General features: G+C 43.2%; 1 protein-coding gene and 1 long non-coding RNA gene across 3 annotated transcripts; one reads left to right on the top strand and one right to left on the bottom strand.

The window, feature by feature from the left end:
• Positions 1–937: 937 nt before the first annotated feature.
• On the top strand, positions 938–12,839 carry CNBP (CCHC-type zinc finger nucleic acid binding protein). 2 transcript variants are annotated; one of them, XM_067543777.1, is made up of 5 exons: positions 938–1,483; positions 9,846–9,965; positions 10,403–10,495; positions 10,682–10,880; positions 11,749–12,839. In XM_067543777.1, exons 2-5 carry the CDS (start codon positions 9,863–9,865, stop codon positions 11,864–11,866), a joined length of 513 nt encoding a protein of 170 aa, XP_067399878.1. In that variant the 5' UTR covers positions 938–1,483; positions 9,846–9,862; the 3' UTR covers positions 11,867–12,839. The 2 variants fall into 2 exon arrangements, with proteins under 2 accessions (XP_067399878.1, XP_067399877.1); XM_067543776.1 differs by having other exon boundaries at positions 939–1,483; positions 10,403–10,494; positions 10,678–10,880.
• A 10,857-nt stretch (positions 12,840–23,696) lies between these two features.
• On the bottom strand, positions 23,697–26,244 carry LOC137150093 (uncharacterized). The gene is made up of 2 exons (XR_010918908.1): positions 26,034–26,244; positions 23,697–25,912 (listed from the first exon to the last, which is right to left on the bottom strand). It is a non-coding gene; the product is annotated as an uncharacterized lncRNA (long non-coding RNA).

The following is a 26,244-nucleotide window of genomic DNA, read 5'->3' on the forward strand; positions in this document are numbered from 1 at the left end:
GCTAAGGGACTGGTCAGGAGGAATCCACAAGGAGGCAGGGAAATGGGGAGCTGGAAGGAGGCTGAAGAAGGAATGTGAGAGGTGCTGGAGAATTGATTTATATGGAAGAGGGTTGCTACACTGAGATGCAAAAAAACAGGCCATCCAGCATGATCTTGAGGTGCCCATAAAACTGGACAGTTGGCAGTGTGGGCTGAGCACCCTTCCAGGCTTCCTGGGACAGCGAAAAGCCTGGACAGGTGGCAATCGTACTGTGGGGTGCCGGAGGACCCAGAGTTTGTGCAGGAGAATCAGTGCATGGAGAGATGCTGCAGGAGTGCAGAGCAAGGGGTGCAGCTGACTGAGGAGGGCAGGGCAATGTGGGGTGCAGAAGGGGCTATGGGGAAAGTGCCCATTGAGGAGATGGGATGGGAATGTGGGGAGCACTGAAGGAAACGGAGAGGCTGCAGGAGACCGAGGGGTGGCAGAATGAAAACATGAGGGGTAGGAGACTGTCAGTGAGACAAACTGTGGGGCCGGGGAGGAGGGGGGCGGCAAGAGGCTGCAGAGGGAGGTGGTGGAAGGGACAGGGGTCAGAGGCAGAATGGCAGCTCCCCGCAGGCCCATGGCATAGGGTCCCTGCTGCCCGGGAGCCTTGAGCCGTGCTGGCCCCGGCGGGAAATAACCCCCTCGGGGGCCACCAAGTCACTGGCTTCCCCCGCGCACCGTGTGACTCGCAATCCCCGCTCAGGATTTTTGGCGGGATTCGGGAGGCGGGCGCTGTTCTGCCGCATCACCTCAGTCACAGGGGCGGCCGAGCGTCTCCTCCTCCCCCCGCCGCCGCGTGACGTGAGCGAGACCCAGCGGGCCGGGCGGGGAGGGGACTGAGACGCTGCACACTGCGCCTGGGCTGCCTCCGGCATGGGGGGAGGGGAGCCGCAGCTTCCTAGCTCGTGAGTCACAACAGGCGGGGCAGGGAGGCGCTGCGGGCACCAAGGGCAACCTCCGTACACTGCGGCGCCCTTGGGGTCGCCAATCGCCCCGTGACATTAGGGCGTTGGCAACCCACCGGCCTCCGCCCTAGCTGCCCTCCCGCGCCCTCACGGCGCAGCGAGCGCAGCGCAACATTGTAAGGCAAGCAGCGAATAGGCCGGAGCAGGAGTGGACGAGAGGGAGAGAGAGAGAGAGACACCCGGTAGGCGGGCACCTCCCCCTTTTCGACGGCGCTCATTGGTCGTCCTCTCTCCCAGCGCTGATTGGCTACAGGGAGGCAGCAGCGGGCGCCCATTGGTTATGCGAACGGGATAATGAGCCGTGCGCAGCGTGATAGGGAGCGGCGGGGGGAGTAAGAAGTGCGTCTAGAGCAGGGCCGTGTGCAAACCGCGTGTGGCGCAGCGCAGGCAGTGGGGAGTCGTCGGGACCGACCTAGCTACTAGCAGCAGCGAGAGAGGGTCCATCGTCGTCTAGACGCGCTACCTATTGCTGGAGAGTCGGGAGCCTGCAGGTAACCGCCAGGGCGGCTCGGGGAGCGAGCGGGGGCGGGGGCCTGGCTCCGGCCACGGCCTGTGTGGGGGAGGCGGGTGGCGGTGGCGCACTCGGGCCTAGCGCGCGGGAAACCACCCGAGCCCCGGTCGCGCCTACCCGCGTCCCTGGACGAGGAGGCGGCCGGGAGCTGGAATGGACGTGAGGGCGCCCTTCGGGTGGCTGGGGCGCAGCGGTCGGGCTGAGTCAGTCTCTGGGCGGCGGTGAGAAGAAGCCGTCACTGCTCGGGAGCCCGGCGGCGAAAGGGGCTGGGGCCGAAGTGGCCTCCCGTCCCCCCACCGGGCCGAGGCGTGGATGAGTCGCACTGGAGGGGCAGGGGGCTGCCTGGGACGTGGGGACACAAGAGGTTCGCGGTGGCTGGTGGCTGGACCTCCGCTTTCCCCCGCGGTCGGGTGCGGGGCGGGCGGCATGAGCACACTTCTCCTGCGGGACTAAGGGTCAGCAGGCTGCGTTGGGCCTATTGCCGCAGGGGCCCGCCTGGGCCATGTGAGCCGGTTGAGAAGGGAGTCTAGGCCTGAATTCGTGCTCTGCGCTGGGTTAACTAAGCTGCCATCTGCCCTGCTGCTCTTCCCTCCTTTGCTGAGGCTGAGGCCGAGTCGGGAAGGTGGTAATGGCCGGGATGGTAGACTGGCGTGATGGCACCATGTGGCCTCTCCATGTGCTCGGCTCAGCCTGAGACTGGCGGGTCCGGGTGATGCAGCTATTTACATCTGAGCTGTCCCACTCTGTCTGTGAGCCCTGCAACCTAATGGAATAATGCCGTGATAAAGGTTGCACTTCTGATTTACAATTATTTCACTTGAATTCTTGTTAGACTTAGTTTTGAAGGCATCCCAGTCCATTTTCACTTACTCCACTGTTGATTATCTGGTATCCGGAAGTGTGTGGTGCAGAATAAATAACATAAGAGTTGTAGTTATTTGTGTGCTTGTGTGAGTCCTGTCACCTTAGCATGTGGAACTTATAGCATAAGGCCTTAGTAAATTACTGGTGATCTGTGGCCCACAATTGAGAATCCTAGCCTTAAGGCGCTCTACTAGCAATAGCCGAAGAGGAAGAAACTCACTGGTTCTAAAATCCTCTTCCTGTATCATATTTACAGGTCACATGGTATACCAGTTAAATTAATTGGGGAACCATTAGGGTTCCAGTAACAGTTATTGTATCAGCCTGACAGTTATTAACAAAGAATATGTTAATTCCTATGATGTGATGGCATTATTTTCATGGATGGCACCTTTCCTCAAATAACTGGTGTTTAGGCCATGCTCTAGAACCATGTTAATGCTGGCAAATTGTGCTAGGAATCATGTTGTCCCTACCCTCCCTCCTGGGAGGAAAGGTAGCTGCAGAGCAGGTTGACTGGTATCTGACCACCTTTGTCCCTGTCAAGCTGGTTCATGCTCTGGTTGTGGCATATAGATGCTAGCTTTGTAGGTTGATCTAACAATAGAATGTGAAGTATTGTTGCTGATTCTCAAGTTTGTCCTGCTTTTGATAGTGTTGTCTTTTGTGTCTGGACCCTGCTTGAGTAGTTATGATTACTGTTTGGTGAGTCACTTCTGATAACCAAAATGGCTTTTTGAACCGCACTTTTGCAAAAAGATTTGTCCTTAGATCTAAAATGCTGTGGAATTCCGTGCTGTGTATATGGCTTATGTTTAGGAAGGATAGATTTGGGCTTTGGACAGTATTCTGGTCTGTCTTTCATTGTACCTCGGATTTGCTGTCTCCTGACTGCTCTAGTGCCTGGTTAAAGGTTGAAGCTCATCTGGTATAAGATGCTGGTAATGCTGATAAATGAGGGAAATATTTAGCAAGCATGGTGAAGATAATGGCTGTAGCTGGGAGGGTTGTACTTGCCTCTGGTCAACGAAGTCCATTATGGGTGCTTCTGGATTCTGAGGTAGTACCAATGCTAACATCTCCCTGCAGACCTCCTGACTGTTCTCCTTTGAACAGATAGCTGCAATGTGCTACATGTCCATATCCTTAGATACCTTGAAACTATATGGGCACAGAATGAAGTTAGCTCCAGGGATTGCTTGCATTGCAGTACCATAGGAGCAGGGGAAAGGGGGCATCGTGTTGGCTCTAGAATATAGCTAGCTTATGCTTGGGTCAAGGCTGATCAGCATTTTTGATGTAAATGTATGTAAGAAATGTTGGAGTACTTGCTATGATATTAAAACAAACTGGGGAATGGAGAGCCCTATGAACTGGAGGTGGGAGGTGCATGGAGTAGGGCATTTTTTTTTCTACCCTGTATGTGGATGTAGACTAGATTTTCCCCCCCCTCCCCCCTCTTGTCTTAGACAGACAGGTAACTCCTTGAAACTAGTGCTCTGCTCGCAAGTCATTCAGCAAGGTGGCTTGCCTTCATTTTGCTCTTTTTTTTTTTTTTTTCTTATGCATCTACTGTTGTAAATATCCAATGAAGGCAATGATGCAGGTCAGATTTCATAACTGAGGATTAGATTTATAATGGACAGTGAACTGAAAGTACTAAAATGTCAGTCTTCAGTTATGTTGTAGAAAATACCTTCTAGCTCAGTTTTACTCATACATAAAAACTTGCAATAGCGTGAATAATATATCTACTCTCCCCAGTGTTGAATTCAGCTTTCTGTTATGAGGTATCTATTCCTTTTTTTGGTCTAACTCTGCTTATGGCAGAAGCATTCAGTTATCTATTACAAAAAACAGCAAAAGCTTGTTAGACCATGCTCTCACTGTGAAAGGTGAGAGCAGGTGCATGCAGTCTTATGATCAAAACAGTGGCTTATGAAACTTTTAACAACCCATAGACACTGGACTAACACTTTTTTTGTAAGGATTAAGCGAACTGGCTGTAAGACTTATTTAACGCATTCAAAAGACAATTGATCTTTATAGCTCTTTAAACCTATTAAATGACAGCGTTTTTAGTCTTATTACTGATACTTGCTTTCCAATGGGTTCTCTGAAGCTCCTTTCTGTAAATTGTTTATCTTTACAGTATCTGGAAATCAAATCTTTTTAATCATTGTCCTACAAGGACAACTTATGCCTTTATTCACACTTCCAAACCTAAATTAAGTTTGGAAAGTCTTGATTCTAGAGCTATAATAGAGTAGTAAATAAAGCTGAAAGTAATCTGACTGGAAGTTCTTGTTGCCCCTGGTTTAGTCTATTTTTTTATAAACTGTCTAACCTTTGATATGAACTACAAAGTTCTAGAGATTGTCTGATCTACAAGATGCAAGGCATTGTGATGCGAGAGGCTAAATGCATACAACAGAATTTGTTTAAAAAAAAAAAATCCCACATTCAGAGATATGAAAATGAAGTTATTCAGCTCTTTACTGTTGATAAATCTGTTGTAAAATCACACTGACATTTGGACATTGAAATAACAGCCTTAACTCTGATCAATTGTAAGAGATCAAGCACTCTGCTGTGGAGTTCAAGTGTTCTGCAGGGTCCATGCCTTCCTTCCTTCCCCCTCTCCTATGCTGCAGAAAATTTAAGCTCTTCATACCCAGTTTTCCCTAGCTCTCATTGTCCATAGAGCTTTGAGGCCCATTGGGTACGTGGCTCGTTACATCTTCTTTGTCTTGTCAAGCTTTTGAGCTTTGTGGGTTCAAGTCCTTGGTTGCCCTGGCTTCATCTCCCCACACCTTCACTCCCCCCAAATCTTACTTGTACTCATTCATGTACCTGAGGTAAAAATCAAACTCCTCTGAATAGTATGTTAAAAATCAAACTTAATTACTTGATTGCGTTAATCTTCAAAATTTCTAATGCATCCTGAAAGTTGAGTTTAATGGACATGAAAACAAGGCTTAAAGGGCAAAGGGGCTCATGTTGGGGAGGCCATGTCAAGTGTGTACTACAAGTTATCTTCTCTGAAGGAGACAGGATGTCTGTTAAATTTGAAACATCCTTAGCTCTAATGCAAATTTGTTATTGGGGTAAATGTCAAAGGTTTAAACAGTAACTAAAAATCCCCTCTCCCTACCTCTGTTCAGCTCGCAGTTTCTTGGGGCTCTGACTTCACTGGTACGCCAGTGGACCTTAAGGTTCAGGTCTGCCCTGGAATACAAAGGTAACTTTTTTTTAAACCATATTCAGGCCTTGATGCATCATAAATGTTTTTGTTGTTGTGGGTCACCTTTAACTGAGACTTTGAGTCACTTCAAAATAAAGGTGATGCTGACTAATAAGAAATTGACTAGTTTGCATCATTCAGCAAAAGTCAGATGCCTCTTTACAAAGAATTTATTGCTGCAGATAAACAAACAGCCTGCAAACAGCCACTAAGGGAAATATGGTTACATATTGTAACCTAAATTGGATAAAATCATTAACTCTGCTGAATTAAGTTTTTGTTCAGATATGGCTCATATATTTTTTTTTCAAGCAGTCTGTCTATGGACAGTTTCAAGGGACAGCAATACGCCATATTTGAACTGCTGACTCGTTTGCATAGTTTTAGGACTGAGGCAGTGGTCCTTGTTTCTAGCAGTGCAGTTCTCTGAATTCTGAAACAGTTTCCATTAAAAGTTGGAAACATTCTTTTTATTGTGATGTTATTACTAAAATGCTTGTCCTTGTTTTCTTTCAAGCTTCTAGTTATAGGCTATAGATTGTTATAAGTGTGTGGGCATCACAGTGGAAGCTCTGAATCTGACCCAAACTTACACGTGGACATTTGAATTTTGGTGCAGAGAAATACCTTAATTCATCTGCAGCATCTATAGCTTATCTTTGAACATGCAGATTAGCATGCTCTAAGTCATTGGTGCTCAAACTTTTGCATATGTGCCACCCCCTGTAACGGATGCTATCTGTTCTGTGGCCGTCCCCCTCCCCCCATTTCTGTTATTGTACAGCCAAGACTTCCTCAGCAGCCAAACTTGGACTCCAGGAGGATCTGGGAGGTGGAATGGGGAAGGAGCTGAAGCTGGGGGCAGAGAGGGAATGAAGGCAGAGCTGCAGTGGGAGGCAGAGTAGAACTGGGGGCTGAATGGGCTTGGAGGTGGAGCTGGTCTGGGGGGGAAGCTGGACAGGAAGTGTGTAATCCTACCACTCAATATAGAGCCGATAGGGAGACTGCACAACATTCCTAAATTAACTTGGCCTTCATGTTGCAGTTTCCCATCTGCTCTATAGAGTGTGGAAGGAGTCTGAAACATGTAAGTATCCTGTTCTCTAAAACAGCAAGGGTTATCGTCCATTTCAGTACCCAGCCTATCTATACTCTGCCTGCTCTATTCTTGGGAGAAGAAGCTGTGCGTTGAGCACACCTCCAAGTATCGCTCTAAATTATTTATCTAGCAAGGATTTTATGAATGCTGAGCAATTTCTTGTTCCTAAATTAATCATGTGGGTTTTACATGCTAACCTTTGCTTGTAAAAAGGACTTTGCTGTAGTGGAAAGTTTAATAAAAGTGGATTTAACATGGCAGCATGTGCAGCACTCAGAGGAAAGTTCTGTGGTTCTTTGGATCCCTCTTGTAGACCATGGCACAGTACTGATGGATTTTTGGAAAGCTTTATGCTTTCTGAAGCAGAAGAGGGGTGAGGTGGGGATCTGTTTTGGGAAAGAAACTGCAATTTTTTCCTCCCCTCTTAGTTTAAAAACACACAAAAAAACCCCCAAACTTAAATACCAATTAAAATTCAGGTTCTTGATTAGACTAGCCATTTAACAATATTAAAGTGAAATACATTACCAGTTCTGGTGTCCATTTGAGGTCCGGACATATATAGGTTTGCTTGTTACAGCATTATTGCTGTAGTGGTCTGAGATGGGTGCAAAAAGACCAGCCAGATAAACACCTTGCCCCTCATGCATTCAAATCTAAGCAGTTAAGACCAAGTTCTAGGTGCATTTCATTTTAGTAAAAACTTAATTGAATCAAAATGTAACTACTAGACATAAAATGGCTACTTGTTACAGAATCTTCCTAATCATAAAAATGGCCAGTATAGCCATGCTCACTGACTACTACTTCATTTCCTGTCCCAGGAAAAAGCTGGGAGAACAGCATTGTTGCTTATTTTAAGAAATCTGTTCATGTATTGCTGTAAAAAAGTTCGACTTCAGAAAAGAATAGAGGTACTTGAAACTGTAATGTCAACTAAACAATCGAACTGCCATATAAAAGCAGGTGGAATAAAAATAGCTGCTCAGCCCTTGATATTAATGTGCAGTTAAAGGACACTCACAGGTCCAAAACTTACTTTTGGCCTAAGCAAGCTTCTGCCAAGCTAAGACACAGGCCTTGTCTATACTAGAAAGATAAGTTAACCTATATTAAGTTAACTTATGGCCACTGCAGTGCATGTTGCCATTATCCTCCTTGGGTCGATGGTGTGTGTCCTCACCAGGAGGATGTCCACTGATTGAGAGGGGCAATGTGGGGAGCTGAGAGAGCGGGGGAGTCTCATTTCCCTAACAAGCTTCTGGGCTCCTGGTAGGCTCCCCCAATCTCCAGCGCAAGCTAGGGGAAGCCTCCTGGGGCTTCTGCCGCTCTGCTGCCGCGCCCCCCCCCACCCCCCCCACCCCAGGGTCCTGCTAGGCGAGCTTCTCCTTCCCCCTCAAGGCCAGGAGCTAGGCAGCTGTATCAATTTCACTATTCAGCCATGAAAACGAAAACAAATTCCCCTACAGTACTTAGAATTCTATCATGGTAGCACTGTGTAATACATTAGATTCAAAAGTGAAACTGACAATTTTGTTAAAGCTGAAAATGCAAAAAACACAGAATTTTAGAAATCTTAAGATCTACATAAGTCGGTTCTTAATTGATATCTCTTTAAACACATTATGTTCCTGAAGATTCTGTAACAGCTCCTTTTACATAAACCTGGGTGGATTGATTTTGATTTTTTTAAAATCACAAACCTTGATTACCAAATACCAATTTTAATAGTTTTGCAATTTTTTTAGTTATTTTCCCTAAAGGTTGATTCTCATTCATTGGTAGCTATTAAAACATTGACTTGCAGTTAAATATTACCTTGTCACTAAATGTGGTGGTTGTTTGCTAATCAGGATACTATATCCATACACAATTATTCAAACAATTATATAGCTTTTAATACACTTCAGATTCTTTTTTAAATCTCCTTACTGTGATATAAATGTCAAATAATGCATTTCTTTACTGGATGAAGAATAATTTTTTTTATCTGTGGCTGGTGTTGAGCTTTGTTTGGGTGGGAACGTCCTTAAATGCTCAAGCAGCGTTTTAATTTTTTATTAAACTTGTTTGTTAAAAGTCCTGATATGTTTTGATGACAAAACATTATTTTATCTTTAAAATTCCACTAAACAAAGGAAGTGTCTGTAGTTAAGTCAATTGAACTTCTGGTCACCATGTGCTTCAAGATTTTAGAACTAGTAGGTCTCATCCTCACACCTAATTTTTTATATGTAGATTGGAGGAGGAAAATGAGCATTCCTGCCTTAACTCCCAGTTGACTTCTTAACTTTGAATAACCTAGTCATTGAATTGAACTAGTTGAATAAACTGAAATGAAGAAAATATTCTTTCTGCAACTGCAGAAGAGGCTATTGCTGTGTCAGAAGATGGTTGAGCACATAAACTGGTCCCTGGTGCTTAGCCAGTGATTTCCACTAGGTTAGTGATTTGACTTGCTTTAAAATTTGACAGCAAGCATGTATTACATTTATGTATTTAAATGACTTTTATATTCAGTTAGAGGCTCACATGCTGTCAACTTCCTATTAACTTACAATAGGCTTACTTTCAAAAAACCAATTTCAGTATCTACTTTAAACTTTTTAAAAAGTAAATCCTTGTAATCAATTTGCAGTGTACTTCTTGAATTGTATAGGCACTCTGGCTTTCTAGCATGGGACATTTTATACTTTATGGTACAACAGGGTCTTGTTGGCACTTCCAGTAATCTGAATTGGGTAGACTTGTGTTTGTCTCACTTAAAATACTTCCATGTAATTCATTTCTGGTGTATTGAAGAGTAACCATTACCCACTTAAAGCTGTGGCTACTCTAGCATTTTGTGATTAGCTCTGAATTACTTGAGGCCCCTTTAGCCTATCCTAGAATATATCACATATATATTGTACCTCTGAATGAGCAACTACGTAGCCTAACTAGGCAAAGGAGCAGGAACACACAATAGCAGTTAAGTTTCAGGACTACTTTACACGTTTTTGGTTGTAATTTGCTTTTTCATGACCAAATATATAAATAGTTTAGTATAAAATTGTAGCATTATTGCCATGTTTAATAGCCTTTTAGAAAAGCCAAACTTCTCTTTGATAAATCTTTAATTTCCTTTTTATGTAGGAAACCAAACCGCAGTGATGAGCAGCAACGAGTGCTTCAAGTGTGGACGTACTGGCCATTGGGCTCGGGAATGCCCAGCTGGAATTGGTCGTGGCCGTGGGATGCGAAGCCGTGGCAGAGGTGGATTTACCTCTGCAAGAGGTTTTTAACGTACATGTATCAGAACAGACAGTAAAATCTCACTAACTGCAATGTGACACTAATGACCTGTTTACAAATATTGCTTTAGTGACCGAGCAAACCCAAATCAAGGATAGTACACTAAATATATTTTGGTAATGTTTTGTCAAAGATAATTCCAATTTTAATTTGGTAATCTTTCATGCTTGTAGTACACCAGAGTACACTTGCAAAGTCTTAATGAGGCCTTGCTGCATCCCTCTGATATTAAATCTTTGAGAAGACTGGTGAGGTTGCTTGGACTTCTGTGGGAAGGATTTTAGATTACAGATTCTCACTTTGCTAATGTCTGAATCCTTGTGTTTACATTGTGGAATTTTGATGGTTATTTAGGAATCAAAAATATACATGCTTTTCTTGTTCCCCACCTAAAATAGGCTTCCAGTTCATGTCTTCATCTCTCCCAGACATCTGTTACCGCTGTGGTGAGTCTGGCCATCTTGCTAAGGACTGTGATCTTCAGGAGGATGGTAAGGATTACTAAATTTTCTATGTTTTATTTACTCTAGTATATGGTGGGAGGTAAGGGGAAAGCTGAACACATTTGTCACAGTTAATTGAAAATAAATTGATTGGTTTCTGTTAAATGTATGGTACGCTATTTAACTTTATCAAGGTTTTATAGTCTTGTTTGGCTTGTTTTCTTATTGTGGAAGCCTGCTATAACTGCGGCAGAGGTGGCCATATTGCTAAGGACTGCAAGGAACCGAAGAGAGAGAGAGAGCAGTGCTGCTACAACTGTGGCAAACCTGGCCATCTGGCTCGTGACTGTGACCATGCAGATGAGCAGAAGTGCTATTCTTGTGGAGAATTTGGACACATTCAAAAAGACTGCACCAAAGTTAAGTGCTATAGGTAAGGCATGATATAAATATGAATATCGTGCAGTTAAATCAAGGGTAAGATATACATTAAATTTGAATTTTATAAAAGTTCAGCTTGTTCAATCAATCTATTAGTTTTGAGTGTATACTTATCTGCATTACTACTATTCACTGGCAGGCTTGAATTGACCAGGCCCACATTTTCAAAGGTGCACTCACAAGTTCTGTAGGATTTTTTTTATTACTGTTAAAAGCTGTCCTCTTTCAGGTATTAGAGAACTACTTGTTAGGATACTTATTGAAGATTGTAATAAGTGAGGTCTGATCAAACATCTGAGTAATATTGGCAACATGTCCATTTTATAGAACCAAGGAACAAGGTTTATTGAAATGCATTCCTGGATGCTCAGAATAGCATCTTGAGTTTAGCAGCAGCAAAAGCTTTAAATGACATTTTAAAAAGTAGCAAGCCAGCCAGAGGGGAAGGTGTTTGGTGTTCTGGGTCCCATGACTCTTGTGAACTTTTCAAAGAACTTTGACTTAAAGGCAGTAAATCTGTCATGTTGAAATGTGTAGCTTGATGTATACAAGTTTATTTCTGTTGCATTTGACTTAAGCAGGGTTCAGCATGTACAGTAGTGCAACAGATTGTGATATCTGTGAAGATACTAGAAATTGCACACATTGCTCTGGTATAGAATTGAGCTTGCCTAATATTGAAGTATTTCAGACTATATTAGAACAGTTACACAGCAGAAGCTTCAAATGCAGAGTTAATTAGTAGTACATGAGGCTGTACTGTTGATGGCAGTGAGGAGTAGTTCTTGTTGCTATTGAAGAGTCTAGCAAGTCCACTTGTATATGATCAGTAACAAAATATTAATATTTCTTTCCTTCAGGTGTGGTGAAACTGGGCATGTAGCCATCAACTGCAGCAAGACAAGTGAAGTCAACTGCTATCGCTGTGGCGAGTCAGGGCACCTTGCACGGGAATGCACGATTGAAGCTACAGCTTAATTATTTCCTTTGTCGCCCCTCCTTTTTCTGATTGATGGTTGTATTATTTTTTCTCTGAATCCTCTTCACTGGCCAAAGGTTGGCAGATAGAGGCTACTCCCAGGCCAGTGAGCTTTACTTGCCGTGTAAAAGGAGGAAAGGGGTGGAAAAATCGACTTTCTGCATTTAACTACAAAAATGTTTATGTTTAGTTTGGTAGAGGTGTTATGTATAATGCTTTGTTAAAGAACCCCCTTTCCGTGCCACTGGTGAATAGGGATTGAGTGGGAAGAGTTGAGTCAGACCAGCAAACACTCTCCAGGTTCCATGGGGGAGATCCTTTTGTAGGAGGAAGAATAAATCCTGGAAGTATCTGAACTTCCACAAGTAACTAACTTTAATTTTATTACAATAATGGCCTTGGATTGTCTGACCTCAGTAGCTGTTAATAACATCAAGTAACGTCTTTATCAGGCCCTTCCTAGAGCATATAGATGAGTGGGAGTAAACAAAAGAAACAGATGCATGTGTCTGTTAATGGCCATGAGAGAGAGAGAGAGAAATCAGGAATAATAAAAACAAAGTAACAATTCAGTCAGTGAATGTTAATGTCAGTGATACAGAAGGTAATGGGAAGCTTTTGAATAAGTATTTCAAACTAAATCTAAAACCCAGAACACGAGTGCTCATAACATATACAATTTGGAGCTATTCAAGAGTTGCAAAGAAAAGCATTTTCACAGAAATCAAGATGTTATTTTTGTATACTATATCACTTAGACCAACTGAGTTTCATTTGCTTGTAATCAGTTTTTAAAGTAAAATGGTAAAAGCAATTGAAGTCCTAGAACATAGAAATGTAATTTTAAACTATCAATAAAGCTGGAGGAGGAAGGGGAGTTTGGCTAAAGTTCCTTTTTGTTTAGCTTTTGTTCTTCATGTACATAGTGCAAACCGCCATATTAAAGAGGGGACTGTGGAGGTGTTAAAAAGCTTACAGTTTGGACTTTTCTTTTGTACAAGTCTTGTGGTCTAAAGTACAGTCTCATAACATTCAGAATTTCATAAAATCACAAAATACAGCACTAGTTACAGGCCTTCATTTCTCTGCATACACTGACTTGGGCAAAACATTGGTTCAGACTTCTACATTCTGGTCAACCTTTGCACTGTGACAAACTGATGTTTTAATAGGTATGTGCCTTTCTTGATTTGTGATTGGGCAGAATAAAGCTGGCCTCTTCACTGCCACTTTGTGAATCATGAACTCATAAATGCTGCAATACTAACTCCTGTCAAGTAGCCTGGTAAGCTGTCAGATGCTAGCATGGCTTAACTCTTCAAAGGCATGCATGTCACTACTAGATGTTTTGGAAGAATTAATATTCAACCTTTAAGTGCCCCAACATGTAGTTTTAAGCTTCTGTCACCAAGAGCTGCTAAATGCAAACCTATAGGTGTGTGACACCCTGTCCCCTGTATTGCTGATGGGAGAGCTTTAGTAGCAGTCAGTTCTTCAGGGGCATGCACTGCTCCCCACCCCTCCTCAATTTCTTTTCCCTGGCTAGAGACTGAGCTTGAGGTGTCCATTCACAGATCATTAACTCTCTCTTAAAATTGCTAATTTTAGTTTCCTTTTTTATTTATTTTAGCTGTTGCCTTTTTTTTAAAAAAAAGACTCTTCCCCTGATCCCCCTGTGGGGGATCAGGACAAGGGGGGAGGGCTAGCTCACCACAAAGCTCCACTCAGTGGGAGCCCTCACTGCACCCCTCCCCTTGAAAGGGAGGTGAGCTCAGACACCTGAGAGCTACTCATATAAGGCCTGCATGAGTCCCCATAGCAAGCCCCCTTCAACTGGAAACTATCCCCAGCTCAGTCAGTATAATCAGTATCAATGGCACTGAAGCCATCTAAATTTGGTACCCAGGGCATCCATTGTACTGAACTGATAGGTCAGAATGCCTGAAGGGCACAAGCAAAGAAGCATCACGGGTGTGAGGAAACAGGAGATGTGCCTGCTCCGCCGCTGCCAGCCCCCCCTTCCCCCGGCGCTCTTGATATACACATCAAGATCAAATACAGCCAGCGATACACCAGGCACCAACAGACCTTGCTATCAGGTCCACATCTCCCACAAAAGCCTCCCGTGGTACCAACAGACTTGGGTGCCCAATGAATCTTTTGATGTCCATGTACTGGACTCTGCTCAGTAGTGGGGCCTAGAGCCCTTGGCTCATCAATGATCTCTTGCCATGTATTACCCTTTTTGTTGTCAGAATTAGAAAGTGAGTAAGAGGACCTACCTTCCCAATGCCCTTCTTTCCTACCCTATGAGCCAGTATCCACAGTGGATCTAGGCTCACCACCCCTCTGAACCACAGCCTCCCTGGTTTGGGCAACCATAGTACCAATGAGCAGGCCCTTTCCTGCAACAATAGCTGTAGTGGGACCTGTCAGGCCCAAAAGTAACAGGCCTCTGTTACCTACTATGTGATCTACCACTAGCTGAGGAACTACCCTCCTTCTGCTGCCTTGAGGGCTTTTGAACTCCCTGAGCAGGCAAGGGAGGAACTGAAGGTCAAAGTTCAAGGAGGAAGGCCCTTCTCCAGCCCACTTGTTCTGTCACCAGCTGAGATGGTGATGCCATTTCTGCCTGTTGACTTTAAATTGTTTCAGGACTTGCATAGAGGGTGGCAGAGGCACTCCATATACCTTTACAAGAGGTGTTGGAGTTGTGCCACAAGCTGGTGGACATTCTACATTCCTCCTCCAGAGTGGCCTCCCTCTTAATGAGGGTCTACTGGCCCCCCTCAAGGTCATATGGCAGACCTGTCCCACCAACTTGTAAGAGGGCAGAAGAGAAATACTATGTGCAAGCAAAGGATGTGGAATTCCTGTTCTCACACCTGCCTCCCAATTCAATCATTGTGGATGTGGTTAAGGCTAAAGACCACCAACACCACTCTAAGTTCCCACCTTATGACAGGACTGGAAGTGCCTGGACCTGCTTGGCAGGAAGATCTACTCCTTGGCCACCCTGCAATACAGAGTGGTGAACTATCAAGCCTGGGCTAAGTATGACTAGCAGAAGTAAGTGAAACTTAGTTCTTTTATTGAACAGTTCCTCAATTATCTCACAAACCAATTTAAAGCCTTGATTAACTAGGCCCAGCTGGCAGTGAAAACATCTTTCCAGTCTGCACTTGATGCAGCTGACATGATGGCTCATTCTATTTCGACTGCCATTGTGATGAGACAGGCTTTGTGGCTTCGTTTCTCCTGCTTTCTCAAGGAGGTACAAATGATGGTGAAGGACCTCCCCTTTGAAAGGATGAAATTATTTGCTGAAGACTGATGCCTATCTCCATACATTAAGATTTGAGGGCCACTCTTTGATCCCTCAGTATCTATACACCTGGGCATAAAAAAGTACAGCCCTCAACCACCATTCAAGCCTTGATCACAAAATTAGGATGAGCATCCACCTCAATATGCACAGAGATACGAAACCCAGAGTTAAAAACCCAGGGTCGCCAAGTGGAAGATGTCAGGATCTCAGTCAACTTTCTCTCAATGCTCCATCTTGAAGGCAATTTTTAATGGGTTGGTGAGGTGGCCATAGAACTCTCTCCTCACTTCATGCTGGTAATCCCCACCCATCCCTTTGGAGACCATCTCGCCCCGTTCTGCAGCACCTGGGAATAGATAACCTCCAACAAATGTGTGCTAGAGATGATCTGACGTGGATATTCCATCCATTTCTCATTCCTCCCCCCAACACCCTTCTCCATCCCTCTTCAGGGACCTGTTACAGCAGGAGATTAAACCACCTCAGCATAGGAGCCATCAAGCCAGTGCCCACTCATCTAAGAGGCAGAGGCTTCCGCTCATTACTTCCTGATATCAAAGAAAATTGGGAGCTGGAGACCCATACTGGACCTCAGAGTGCTCAACAAGGTTGTCCTGGCTCAGAAGTTCAAGATGGTCACATTATCAACTCTCATTCCAGTGTTAGAAAAAGGAGACTGGTTCTCGGCCCTTGACCTTCAAGATACATGTTTTCACATCTTGATCATACCAAGCCACAGATGTTACCTCAGATTTACACTAGATCAAGACCATTACGAATACAGAGTATGCCAGTCTAGAATTCATAGGAACTGACCTTGATTTCATTCAGGTGAAGGCGCTCCTCCCACATCACATTTCTCAATTCCTCCTCACTGATAGACAGTCAGTACAATTCCACCCCCAAATTTCAGCCAGACATTGCCTCCAGCTCGGGCACATGGCCAAGGGCGGCACATTGGTTATTGCTCATTCCAGACTGTGCATGGGATGCCACCAAGCATGGTTCAGTTTGGTTTACAGGCTGAAGAGACACAACATAAGCAAACTACTATCGATGCCTACCAAAGTCTAGTAATCTTTGGACTGATGAAAGAACTCAGTAAACGGCTGTAGAGGAATCGAGTTTGTTCGGTCTTCTCCATCTCTACTTGTAGCCACTGATACATCCTTCATAGGATGAAGTGTGCATCTCAATCGTCGCACAATACAAGGCAAATGCTCTCCAGCAGAGACATGCCTTCCACATCAACCTTCTCTAACTCAGAGTAGTCAGAAACACGTGCGCTCATTTCCTTCCACTGATCATAGACACACAGGAGGGTCATGATGGACAATATGTAATATATTATGTAAACCATCAGGGCGGCGCCAGGTCTCAGTCCGTGTGTGTAAAACCACTAAAACTATGGAACTGGTGCATCATCCACAAGATCCTAATATCAGCAGTCTACTTGCTGGGAATACACAACATGACAACTGTCACAGTCTCTGCTACAGATTCCCACATGATCACAAATGGGAGATCGATTCGGTACTCCATGACATTCAGACAATGGGGGGTCACCAATAATAGACCTATTGCCTACTGTGAAGTGTAATTGAAGATGTAGTATGGGTTATGCTGGGTTGCTATCGTTCAATTGTCTGTAGCAGTAGCCTTGCTCACAAAGTCTCAACCTAGTCCACTTTTTTTTTGTAGAGAGAGTGGGGAAGATTCCCTCTTGACTTGATAGCCGGGATGTCTGTCTTCCCATTAACTCTAATGGTCCATCATTGTTTTTTCTTGGGCTGGACAGTGGATGGTTACTTGGAACTGGTTTCATGTAAATAGCTGGCTTGGGACTGCTGCGAGGTGTAATTGAAGATGTAGTATGGGTTATGAGCACAATTTTTATATGCATAGATTCATAACTATATATATTTACTAATGACCAAGTTCAGAACATGACATGCTTTCATAAAAGCTTATTCAATGTACTTTGATAGTACAATAATACAGCATGCAATCAGATCAACTGCTCATTTTGGGGTTTAAACCATTTGGACCCTGATTGTCTCATCCTCCCCCAGAAATCTGTTAGTTTGATGCCTGTTAGAATGAATGGTCTCTTATCAAAGTAGTGCCAAGGGCTCAGCTTCACATAAGTAGCAAGGCTGCCTGGTTTCTCTTCAGGAAAGATCCACCCAGTCAGCTTCTCAAACTGGAAGTGATAGTATCAAATCAGGTCAGGATATGTTGCTTGGCTGACCACTGGAAAACAATGAAGGGGATGCCACATCACCTGTGAAAGGCTTCATGTGATGAGACTCAACTCCCCGTGTTTGGGGAACTTAATGAGACCTCATCTGGTTCAAAGAAAATAGTTTTGGTCAGAGGCATGTCTCCAAACAAATGTTCTAGTTCAGAAATGTCCTAAATAGCTCTGGTTAAATTAGAATGTGGCCAGAATAAGCACATTCTTTGCAGGTTATACAATGCTGTTGTAATGACTTAAGTCAGCAAGGGGCAGAAAGTTGGAAACCCAGGTTCAAGTTACCATCTGTCCATTTATGAGTGCTTCATATTCCAGGGAAATAAAACCTGATGTCAAACTAAAGCCACAGAGAAATCCATCTGAATGTGGACTTCCCAAACAGTAGTGGATTTTTCTAGACAATCCAGCCATAGACTTATATATGCTATAGATGAAAATTGCAAATGACAAAAGTTCTACAGCAGAGCCGGGCAAAGGGAGGCCACCAGGAAACTGTCATAGCTTAGCCTTTTTCTTCTAGTATATATGTATATCCCCTTCTGTTCTTATTTGGATGGTGCAAATATTCTCTTCCTAATGGAGACTGCATCTCTGATATGCACACTGAGGAAGAGCCCATCTCATCTGCACCAGCACCATTGCAGCCGGCCCCAGAAAAGGATGATCAGGTAAGAGTCACTTCTGAGAAACTAGATGCTTAAAACAAACCATGAACATGATTAATAAATTGTTATAGTTGAAAAGGGGGCAAAATATTACCACTTGAAGTGAATGTCTTCTCATTCATAGTATAAGAGAACTAATTACAGTACACCTTGCAGAATTAAGCTTCAAAAAACAAATTGTATCAATGAATTTAGAGCCTTTGGACACAACTGATTTAGTTTCTAGGACTGAAAACTCAATAGCTTCTGTTAAAGAAACTTAGAAAGCCAGTGCTACTAATTTTGAGGTCAGCAGGACTTACCAGGTCTTGCATGGTCCACAGGTATCACCTGTGTCTTATAAGGTGTGCAGTTCTGCAACTAGAAGTTACTTGCCTACTGATACGGAATTTACAGTATTGGCAGATGGTAAACTTCATTCTGGTCATTATGGACACCTCATATTTCTTACAAGACAGGACCAATGAATACTGTAAGGGCCTGGCTGTGCCTACAGGCCTTTTTAGTTCCATAGGCAACACTTGTAGATCCTGGTAGCTTTGTCAAACCAATAGCTATGTCTTAAGGAGCTTTAAAGTTTTGCAGTCATGGTGAAGACTTAATAATGCCTCCTCAGGAAGTTACGTGCTGCACTGGGTTGAAAATCTGATATATTCCATGATAGTAATGGGAGAATAATTAAACCTGCTCCCTTTGGATTGAGCAGGAGTGTCTATGGGCTTGAAGAGAGAAGCTGTCGCTGGTGATCCTTGGATATCTCAAAGTTAAGTGTAGCCCAGCGCTTTGTCTTTACTGACACGTCATTTTGCGTCACCTGCTTCATTTTTGTATGTGTCTGAAAACTAAGACGACTTTCTTTCCTGAAAGTTATTTTACAAGAAAATCAGCACTGTAAACAGTGTAAGAAAGACACCTAAGAAGTTTGGTTTTATTTAAGAAGGAATAAAAAATAATTCCCTGAAAGTAAACAATGTATTTCTAGATCAAAATCTTTCGGAAGAGTGAGTTAAGGCTGGAATTACAGAAAACCTCACTGGAATTTTGTAGTTCCAAAAAAAAAATTTCCAAGTCAAGAATTTTGCATTTAAGGTTCCATAAACATTGAACTGGCTCAGTATCATTTGCCATCAAAGTGTTATGATAGCTTTAGAAACTCTTCACATCATAGATTATAAATTCTAATGTGATATATTCTGTACATGTGTTAGGAGAACTGTCTCTTTTCCACATACAGTAGAACCTGAGAATTGCAAACTCAAGAGTTACGAACTGACAGGTCAACCACACAACTTACTTGGAAGCGGAAGTGTACAGTCAAGGAGCAGCATAGACTAAAAAAATTAAAACACAAATACAGTACTGTGTTAAACATAAACAATTAAGATGGTTAAAAGCAGCATTTTTCTTCATCTTAGTAAAGTTTCAAAGCTGTATTAAATCAAGGTTCAGTTGTAAATGTTTGAAAGAACCACCATAACGATTTGTTCAGGGTTACTAGCATTTCAGGGATACTAACCTCCATTCCCAAGGTGTTCATAAGTCTGAGGTTCTACCATAGAAGTGATAACGTCTTAGTTTCAGTGAATGTGGTACTTTTGCATGAGGTTTTTTCTAAACTAAGCTGTTATATCATTTTCATATTTAATTCAGTAAATCCTCCCTTTTTGAATTTGTCTGCTACCAAATTTCTAGTCTGCTGCACCAGTGCCACAGAAACCAAGGAGTCTTGCAGCATGAGACCACAGAAAGAATAGACTAATCATATCTCTTGTGACTTCAGTGGATTTTTTTGGGAGGTAGGGTGAGGGAGGAGAGTGGCTTGAACTACGTCTCCCCAACCTTGCGTCCAGCTGCTCCCCCTATCCTCACCCCAATATTTGCCACTGCAATCAGCAATGAAGGATAAGGACAGCACTATAGTTGGATGCCTCTGAAAAATGATCAGAAGTTAAATAGTTAACAATGTTGGCCTTTAAAATTTCATCATTTATGTTTCAGCTTTAACACCCCATTCAGAGGAATGAGGGAATTTCATATCCCTCTTGGATATTGCATCAAGGTGCCTGGAACTGCAGGAAGACAACTGCATTGACTTGCACTTTGTTCATGTTTGGAAGGTTTCTTCATGGAAAAAATAAAAGCTTAGATTATGAAGCACAATTCTACAGCATAAAAGTATTCAGCATAGAAAAAGCAAAAAGGTTATATTCCAAGCTATTACTAAATACTAACGTGAAGAATATTTTCCATTTTATCTGTGAGAGCTTGGGGAAAAAAAAAGGACTTGTGTAGATCACGGTGTAATCCAACAATTGGTATATAGACCTCAAAATGATGTCCCTGGGAGTTAGAATTTGCAAATTCTTATGCTCTGTGAACACTGGCCAATCTAGCTTGTATGTGTACCATGGGTGAGCTAGATATAAGTGGGCTGGATTCTCCAGTCTGCTGCAGAGGCAGCTCCCCTGCCTCCTGTGCCATCTGCCTCCCCTTATCCAGTTACAGAGTAGAAGGGAAAGGGGCACATGGAGTGGAGTTCTGAGGTGCTCCTGTGCAAGTCTAACCTGCTCTGGGATTCGGACATGTGAGATGAGGGAGCCATAACCAGATTCTCAATAGCCTCTCTCCTTATTGCATCTGAATCTACCCCAATATGGTTTCTCGGCTGTATACTGAGGAAGGAAGGGATGAATTGGAGTCTTCAGCATGCAGTGAAATATTTGGACCCTGTGTAGAGGGTAAAATGCAGAAGTTTTGATCCATGGACTGTATCAGAGGTTGGGCAGTAGGAGGGTCTGTTGTGTGGGGGTTAGATAGTTCACAAACGTTATGTAGAGCTTAGGTGCTGGTGTGTGTGTAGATCTTTTGAGAAACTACAGACTGGGTAAGATTGATTGGATAGACTCAGGGATACAGGACAACAGTTAAATGTAAAATGCAAAGGTTAACAAAATAGTGCTTTTTACTGCTGCTTTATGATGTATAAAGACACCCTTAAATGATTTAGGGGGAGGAGGAGGGAATTTTGGCCTATCAAGTGCTCATTTTTTGCTTTATTTGGTGGCTCAAACATGAGTTGCAGGTCCACCTCCTCCTACTACAGCCTCATGTGACATCATTATTCATTTCTTCCAAAGATGTTGCCAAAGTCCTCCAGCAAAGAGAGAGAGCAGAGAGAGAATACTTAGACAATAGAAAAATATTAATTACATATTTTTCCAGTTTCATAACAAACCCTACCTAATAAAATGGCAAGGCTACATAACTGTATATAACTTTTAGGTGTCTGGCATCCACAGTATTCAGCATAAAAAAACAAAAAAGGTTACATTCCAAGCTATTACTAAATATTAACAGTAAGAATATTTTCCATTTTATCTGAGAGCCCAAAAAAAAAAAAGACACTTAGATCACAATGTAATCCAACCATTGTAATATTGACCTCAAAATGATGTCCCTGTGAGTTAGAATTTGCATTTTGATCTCTGACTTAGATGATAAATGTTTTAAAATGCATGTAGCCAGACAACTCAATTTCAGTTATATATCTAAAGAGGCTCCAAGGTGTAAACTACTCCAGCAGTGATCTGAAATGAATTATGTTCCCTAAATTGGTTCCAGATCATCCTGTTACCAACAGCAGCAGATGAAGAAGTTATGGGTTTTTGCTAAATCCACTTTCGCCTCATTTTGGAGCTCTGCCATCATAACAGTAAATGAGATTCATATCTGAAGTCCCTTACTTTTGGAAATACGATACAATACCTGTAAATCCAACTGTTTAGCTACATTTCAAGCAGCTTTCTAGCTAAAAAATACAATTGCAAACTCGAGATTTGCAATATAGGTCTGAAGGGAGTTCTAGGCTGAGATATTTTGTTAGGTGAGAAGAAGAATACTTTAGATATTATAGGTGGTGCATATCTTCTTTTGGGGCCTTCAAGAACAGTGTCTTCACCTTTACTGGGTCCTTCATAATTCCACCTGATCCAGTCTATCTTGGCAACATCAGCACTGATGGATGAAAGCTTATCTGTTTTGATGCCCTCCACTCCGCAAGTTTTCTTGTGTGCAAGAGATCTTTTGTGCCTCCCCCTACAAGACTCTCCATTGCTACGTCTGACTCTAGTCAGGGTAACTAGAGTGTCTTTGCCTGTGTGAGGAGCATCTTTGGCACAACTGACACACTTGGCACTGCCAGCTCCTTCAATGTTGTCTCCACAGGAAGCACTTTTTCTCCACCCCATCATGCTGACACTGCCAGCACCGATCATCTCAGTATTCCAACTGCCTTGATCCTTGCTTTCTTTGAATCCCTGGGGTTCTCCCATGCCCAGACCACCTCAGACCCTGACATGGACTGCTCCTTTCTTTTCTGAAGAAATTTACATTTCTTCTTCAGAATCTGAAAGGAAGGAACCCATATCACCTTAAAGATCTTTTAGATCACCCTATATACTTCATAGCAGGGTTACGGGTCATTCAGAAGTGCATGGCGGGGGAGTGGCCCACCTGCACTGTTTAGGCATTCATGTATTTCCTTATCTGGATGATTGATTAGTTCATGGAACATTAAGCAACCAAGTCCAAAACAGCATATTTGTCATCAGGCAGCTATTAAATTTATGTCAAAAGTAATGTCACCTTTGCATTTGAACCAAACTATTCATTTTCAGTTGTTTTTCCGAAGCCCCGTTCTTCCAAAGCTGAAGAAAGACTTCATACTTCAGATATTCACAGAGCTTTGGCATTCCACCTGGACTGCATTAAGTCCTTCAGAGCCTCTCCCAAACTTTTTTTCTTGCCTACACTGAGAGAATTAACGGTCAATCAGTGTGAGCTCAGTGAATCTCACATTAGATTTCTGACTCCAGAAGCTCTGCTACAATCTTGCTAAAGTCTCTCCTCCACTGAGAATAACAGCTCACTCCACCAGGGCTCGGTTTGCTTCATCAGCCTTTCTGAGCAATATCCCAATATCAGATGTGCAAAACCGCATGTAGTAATCTGTACGTACCTTTTCCAGACATTATGCCATCTCTCAAGCCTCTTGTGATGATGTAAACTTCCACAAATTGGTGTAACAATCTGTTCAGGTGAGCTGCAGTCCCTCTACCTACAAGGGAACTGCTTGAGAATCACTTGCAGTGGGATGTATATGTGCATAATCACTTGAAGAAGAAAAAAACGTTACTTACCTCTGAGGTAACTGTTGTTCTTCGAGATGTGTTGTGCACATGTACATTTCACAGCCCTGCCACCTTCCCCACTACTTCGGACATTAGATACACAGCAGTGCAAAGGAACGGAAACCCATGTGGTAGACATGCCCCTTTTATGTCCTTGGATGAATGCACAAGAAAGTGGGAGCGAATGCACTGTCTCCTGGTTCTGCTGGCAAAAGTCTGTGACCTGAGTGCATTGGGCTCACATACACCTGCAGTGGAATGTATATGTGCACAATGATTTTGAAGAACAGCAGTTACTGCACAGGTAAGTAAGCATTTTTCTTTTAAAATAGGGTTGTTGAGTTTTTTGTACTCCTATAACACCTTTAATCAAAGCACTTCACAAAGATGAGCTAGTGTTATCTCTATTTTACAAATGAGGATATTGAGGCACAGAGAGGGAGATTTTCAAAGCACAAATGGAAGTTAGGCACCTAACTCCTGTTGACTTTCAATGAGAATTAGGCACCTAACTACCATCTGTGCCTTTGAAATTTCCCCCCAGAAATTTTATCTGACGTGCCCAAGGTCACTCAGTAAAGGATAAAATCCACAGCGTCCCTCTCCCAGCCTGTGTCGAATCCATTAGACATGTAGGTAGCACAATGTCATCACTTATATTGGAATTTCGCTAGAAGCTAAACTTTCCCAAGTACTAAGAACCTGTTATGACCACAGATGGTCAGAACCTCAGATTTGCATCTCATTTGAAGACAGCACCTTCAGTAACAGATTGCCTCTGACCTGGGAAATTGACACAATGCTGACTCTCTGATGTGCTTATGTGCTCTGTTGAATAGGGATGGACTTAAGCATGTGCTTAAGGATAAGCATATGCTTTGCTGAACTGGAGCCTTAGACATAATGCTGAAATAAAATATAATCAGTTGTGGTAGATCAGCAAGTGAGTGGGTTTATTACAGCGTTGTGGTTTGTTGCTCTTGCTGTAGTGACAGCAAACATCCATCTAGTGGCACATGTATATAAATCATGATTCAACTGAGTGTTCTCTTCCATTCCTGCAATTCTTAATACAGTGAGATACTGTTTTCAAAATCTGATTCCACTGCTGCTGACTCAGGTGCTGCATTTAGCATGTTGACATGTCTGGGCATGTGTTTTGGGTTATACTCATGACAGAATTCAGCAGCAAGAGCACAGAACTGTGTACAAGTCACACTTAAGACTTTAGAAAGCTCTTTAGACGAAAGCTTAAGTGTACAACAGCATTCCTAGAGCAAAATTTGTTAAGTTGTCAGCGTATAATATCAATGTAATAACATCAGGGGAAAAACCCATAATAAACATATTATTTTATTTGTAACATGGTAGTACCTAAGTCTCCAGTCAGGATTGGGCCCCCTTTGTGCTAGTTGCTATACAAACACAAGAAGACACAATCTTTCCTTTGACGATTGTGCTTGAAGAGCTTGAAATTTAATTGTAGTCTGAAAAAGCATAAGTGTCTGAGAGCCAGGAAATTCATTGTTATGGTTACACTTTAAACGCAAAAATGCAAATGCAACGTTAAAGTTCCCCACACATATAGCCATCTATCTATGTGTGTACATGGTCCTCACCAGTCTCGGAGTACCCTTCATTAGCTTTGTCTTAGTCTCTTGACTCCATGGAAGGTAATTGTGTCGTCTAAAAGCAGGTATCAAAGTACAGCTAAATTATGGACCAGATCTTCAGCTGGTATAAATTGGCATAGGTCTCCACTGATTTTAGCTGAAGTCAATGGAGTTTTGCTGATTTAGCAGAGGAACTGCTGTGACATGTTAAAACCTGGATACTCTTTGGCCTAACATCTGGGAATATTAACTCCATGCACTGCAGTCTTTCACCTGTGAACATCTTAAATTATACTGAGCATGATTTACTTAGCAAGGTATATTTAGCTTAACTGTAGGCACGTGCCAGGCTTCAGATAGGCATAATCTGCAGACAGTATGCAGTGAGATACCAATCCTGGTTGGGGTCTCTGGGAACTACTGTAATAATAAAATTAATAATGGGGTTGCATAACAACAATGGAGGTTATATAGAAGGCATAATTTGATCTGTAGTCAAGTACTACTGGAGAAGGTGAGCAAGGTGAATAGAACCCTATTTGACTGCCAGAGTTTGTGGAGCTGGCAATTATAAAGAGAGCACATAAAGCAAATGTGCTTTGGAATCAGGCAGGGTCACTGAACAGGGAAACCCACAGTACTTGGTTCATAGTCATTATTTTAGTAGAACCCTGAAAGTACTTGTTAGATGATGAGGCGCTGTTCATGTACGAAGGGTTTTGCACTCCGCTGCTATTGAGAAGGCTGGATAACAAAGTTAACTTGCCTCAGTTTTACTGCCCAGTTTTGGGGCGTCCCAAGAACGTTTTCAGTGCCTGTGGGTAGTGGAGGATGTTTGTCGACCAATCTCCTCCATAGGAATTAGGCACCGAACTCCCCCTGAGGATCTGGGCCTGGTGAAAGCTGCTGGTGAAAGATGGCACGTGCCAGGCCTGCCACCGCTGGGCAAGACTCTGGCGCAGCACAAGAGACCTTCAGCCTGGGCGGGCCGCCCTGGGAAAGAGGAAGGAAGATAATTAAAGGGCTTTTAAAAATAAAACCGCCTCACTCAGCGCATTTACTGCGCATGCGCCCTCCAGCAGTCCACACAGGAGCAGAGCTCCATTGCGCATACCCTTCAGAGTTACACTGGCGCGGAGACAGAACTCGCGCATGCGCAAGAGTATGCACACGGGACGCAGAGCCGGAAGTGACGCAAGCGTGGCACGCTCCAGCGAGCGGCTGGGCGTAGTCTGGAGAGGAAGTTCCATGGAGGGTTTGGCTCGCCCCACTCTCCGTAGCTGACTTTCTGCGTCCGCTGCTGGCCTCTGCCTCATCCTCAGTCT

The sequence above is a fragment of the Emydura macquarii genome, unplaced genomic scaffold (genome assembly GCF_026122565.2).
Source record: "Emydura macquarii macquarii isolate MOO-44397 ecotype Brisbane River unplaced genomic scaffold, CSIRO-AGI_Emac_v2 contig_968, whole genome shotgun sequence".
In the NCBI taxonomy this organism is placed as follows: Eukaryota; Metazoa; Chordata; order Testudines; family Chelidae; genus Emydura; species Emydura macquarii.

Excerpts from the sequence above, each read along its gene's own strand:
- CNBP (XM_067543776.1), top strand. The coding sequence starts at position 9,863 with ATGAGCAGCAACGAGTGCTTCAAGTGTGGACGTACTGGCCATTGGGCT. Across the intron at positions 10,495-10,677 it reads ACTGTGATCTTCAGGAGGAT|GAAGCCTGCTATAACTGCGG; the intron begins GGTAAGGATTAC and ends TTTCTTATTGTG. Across the intron at positions 10,881-11,748 it reads ACCAAAGTTAAGTGCTATAG|GTGTGGTGAAACTGGGCATG; the intron begins GTAAGGCATGAT and ends TCTTTCCTTCAG.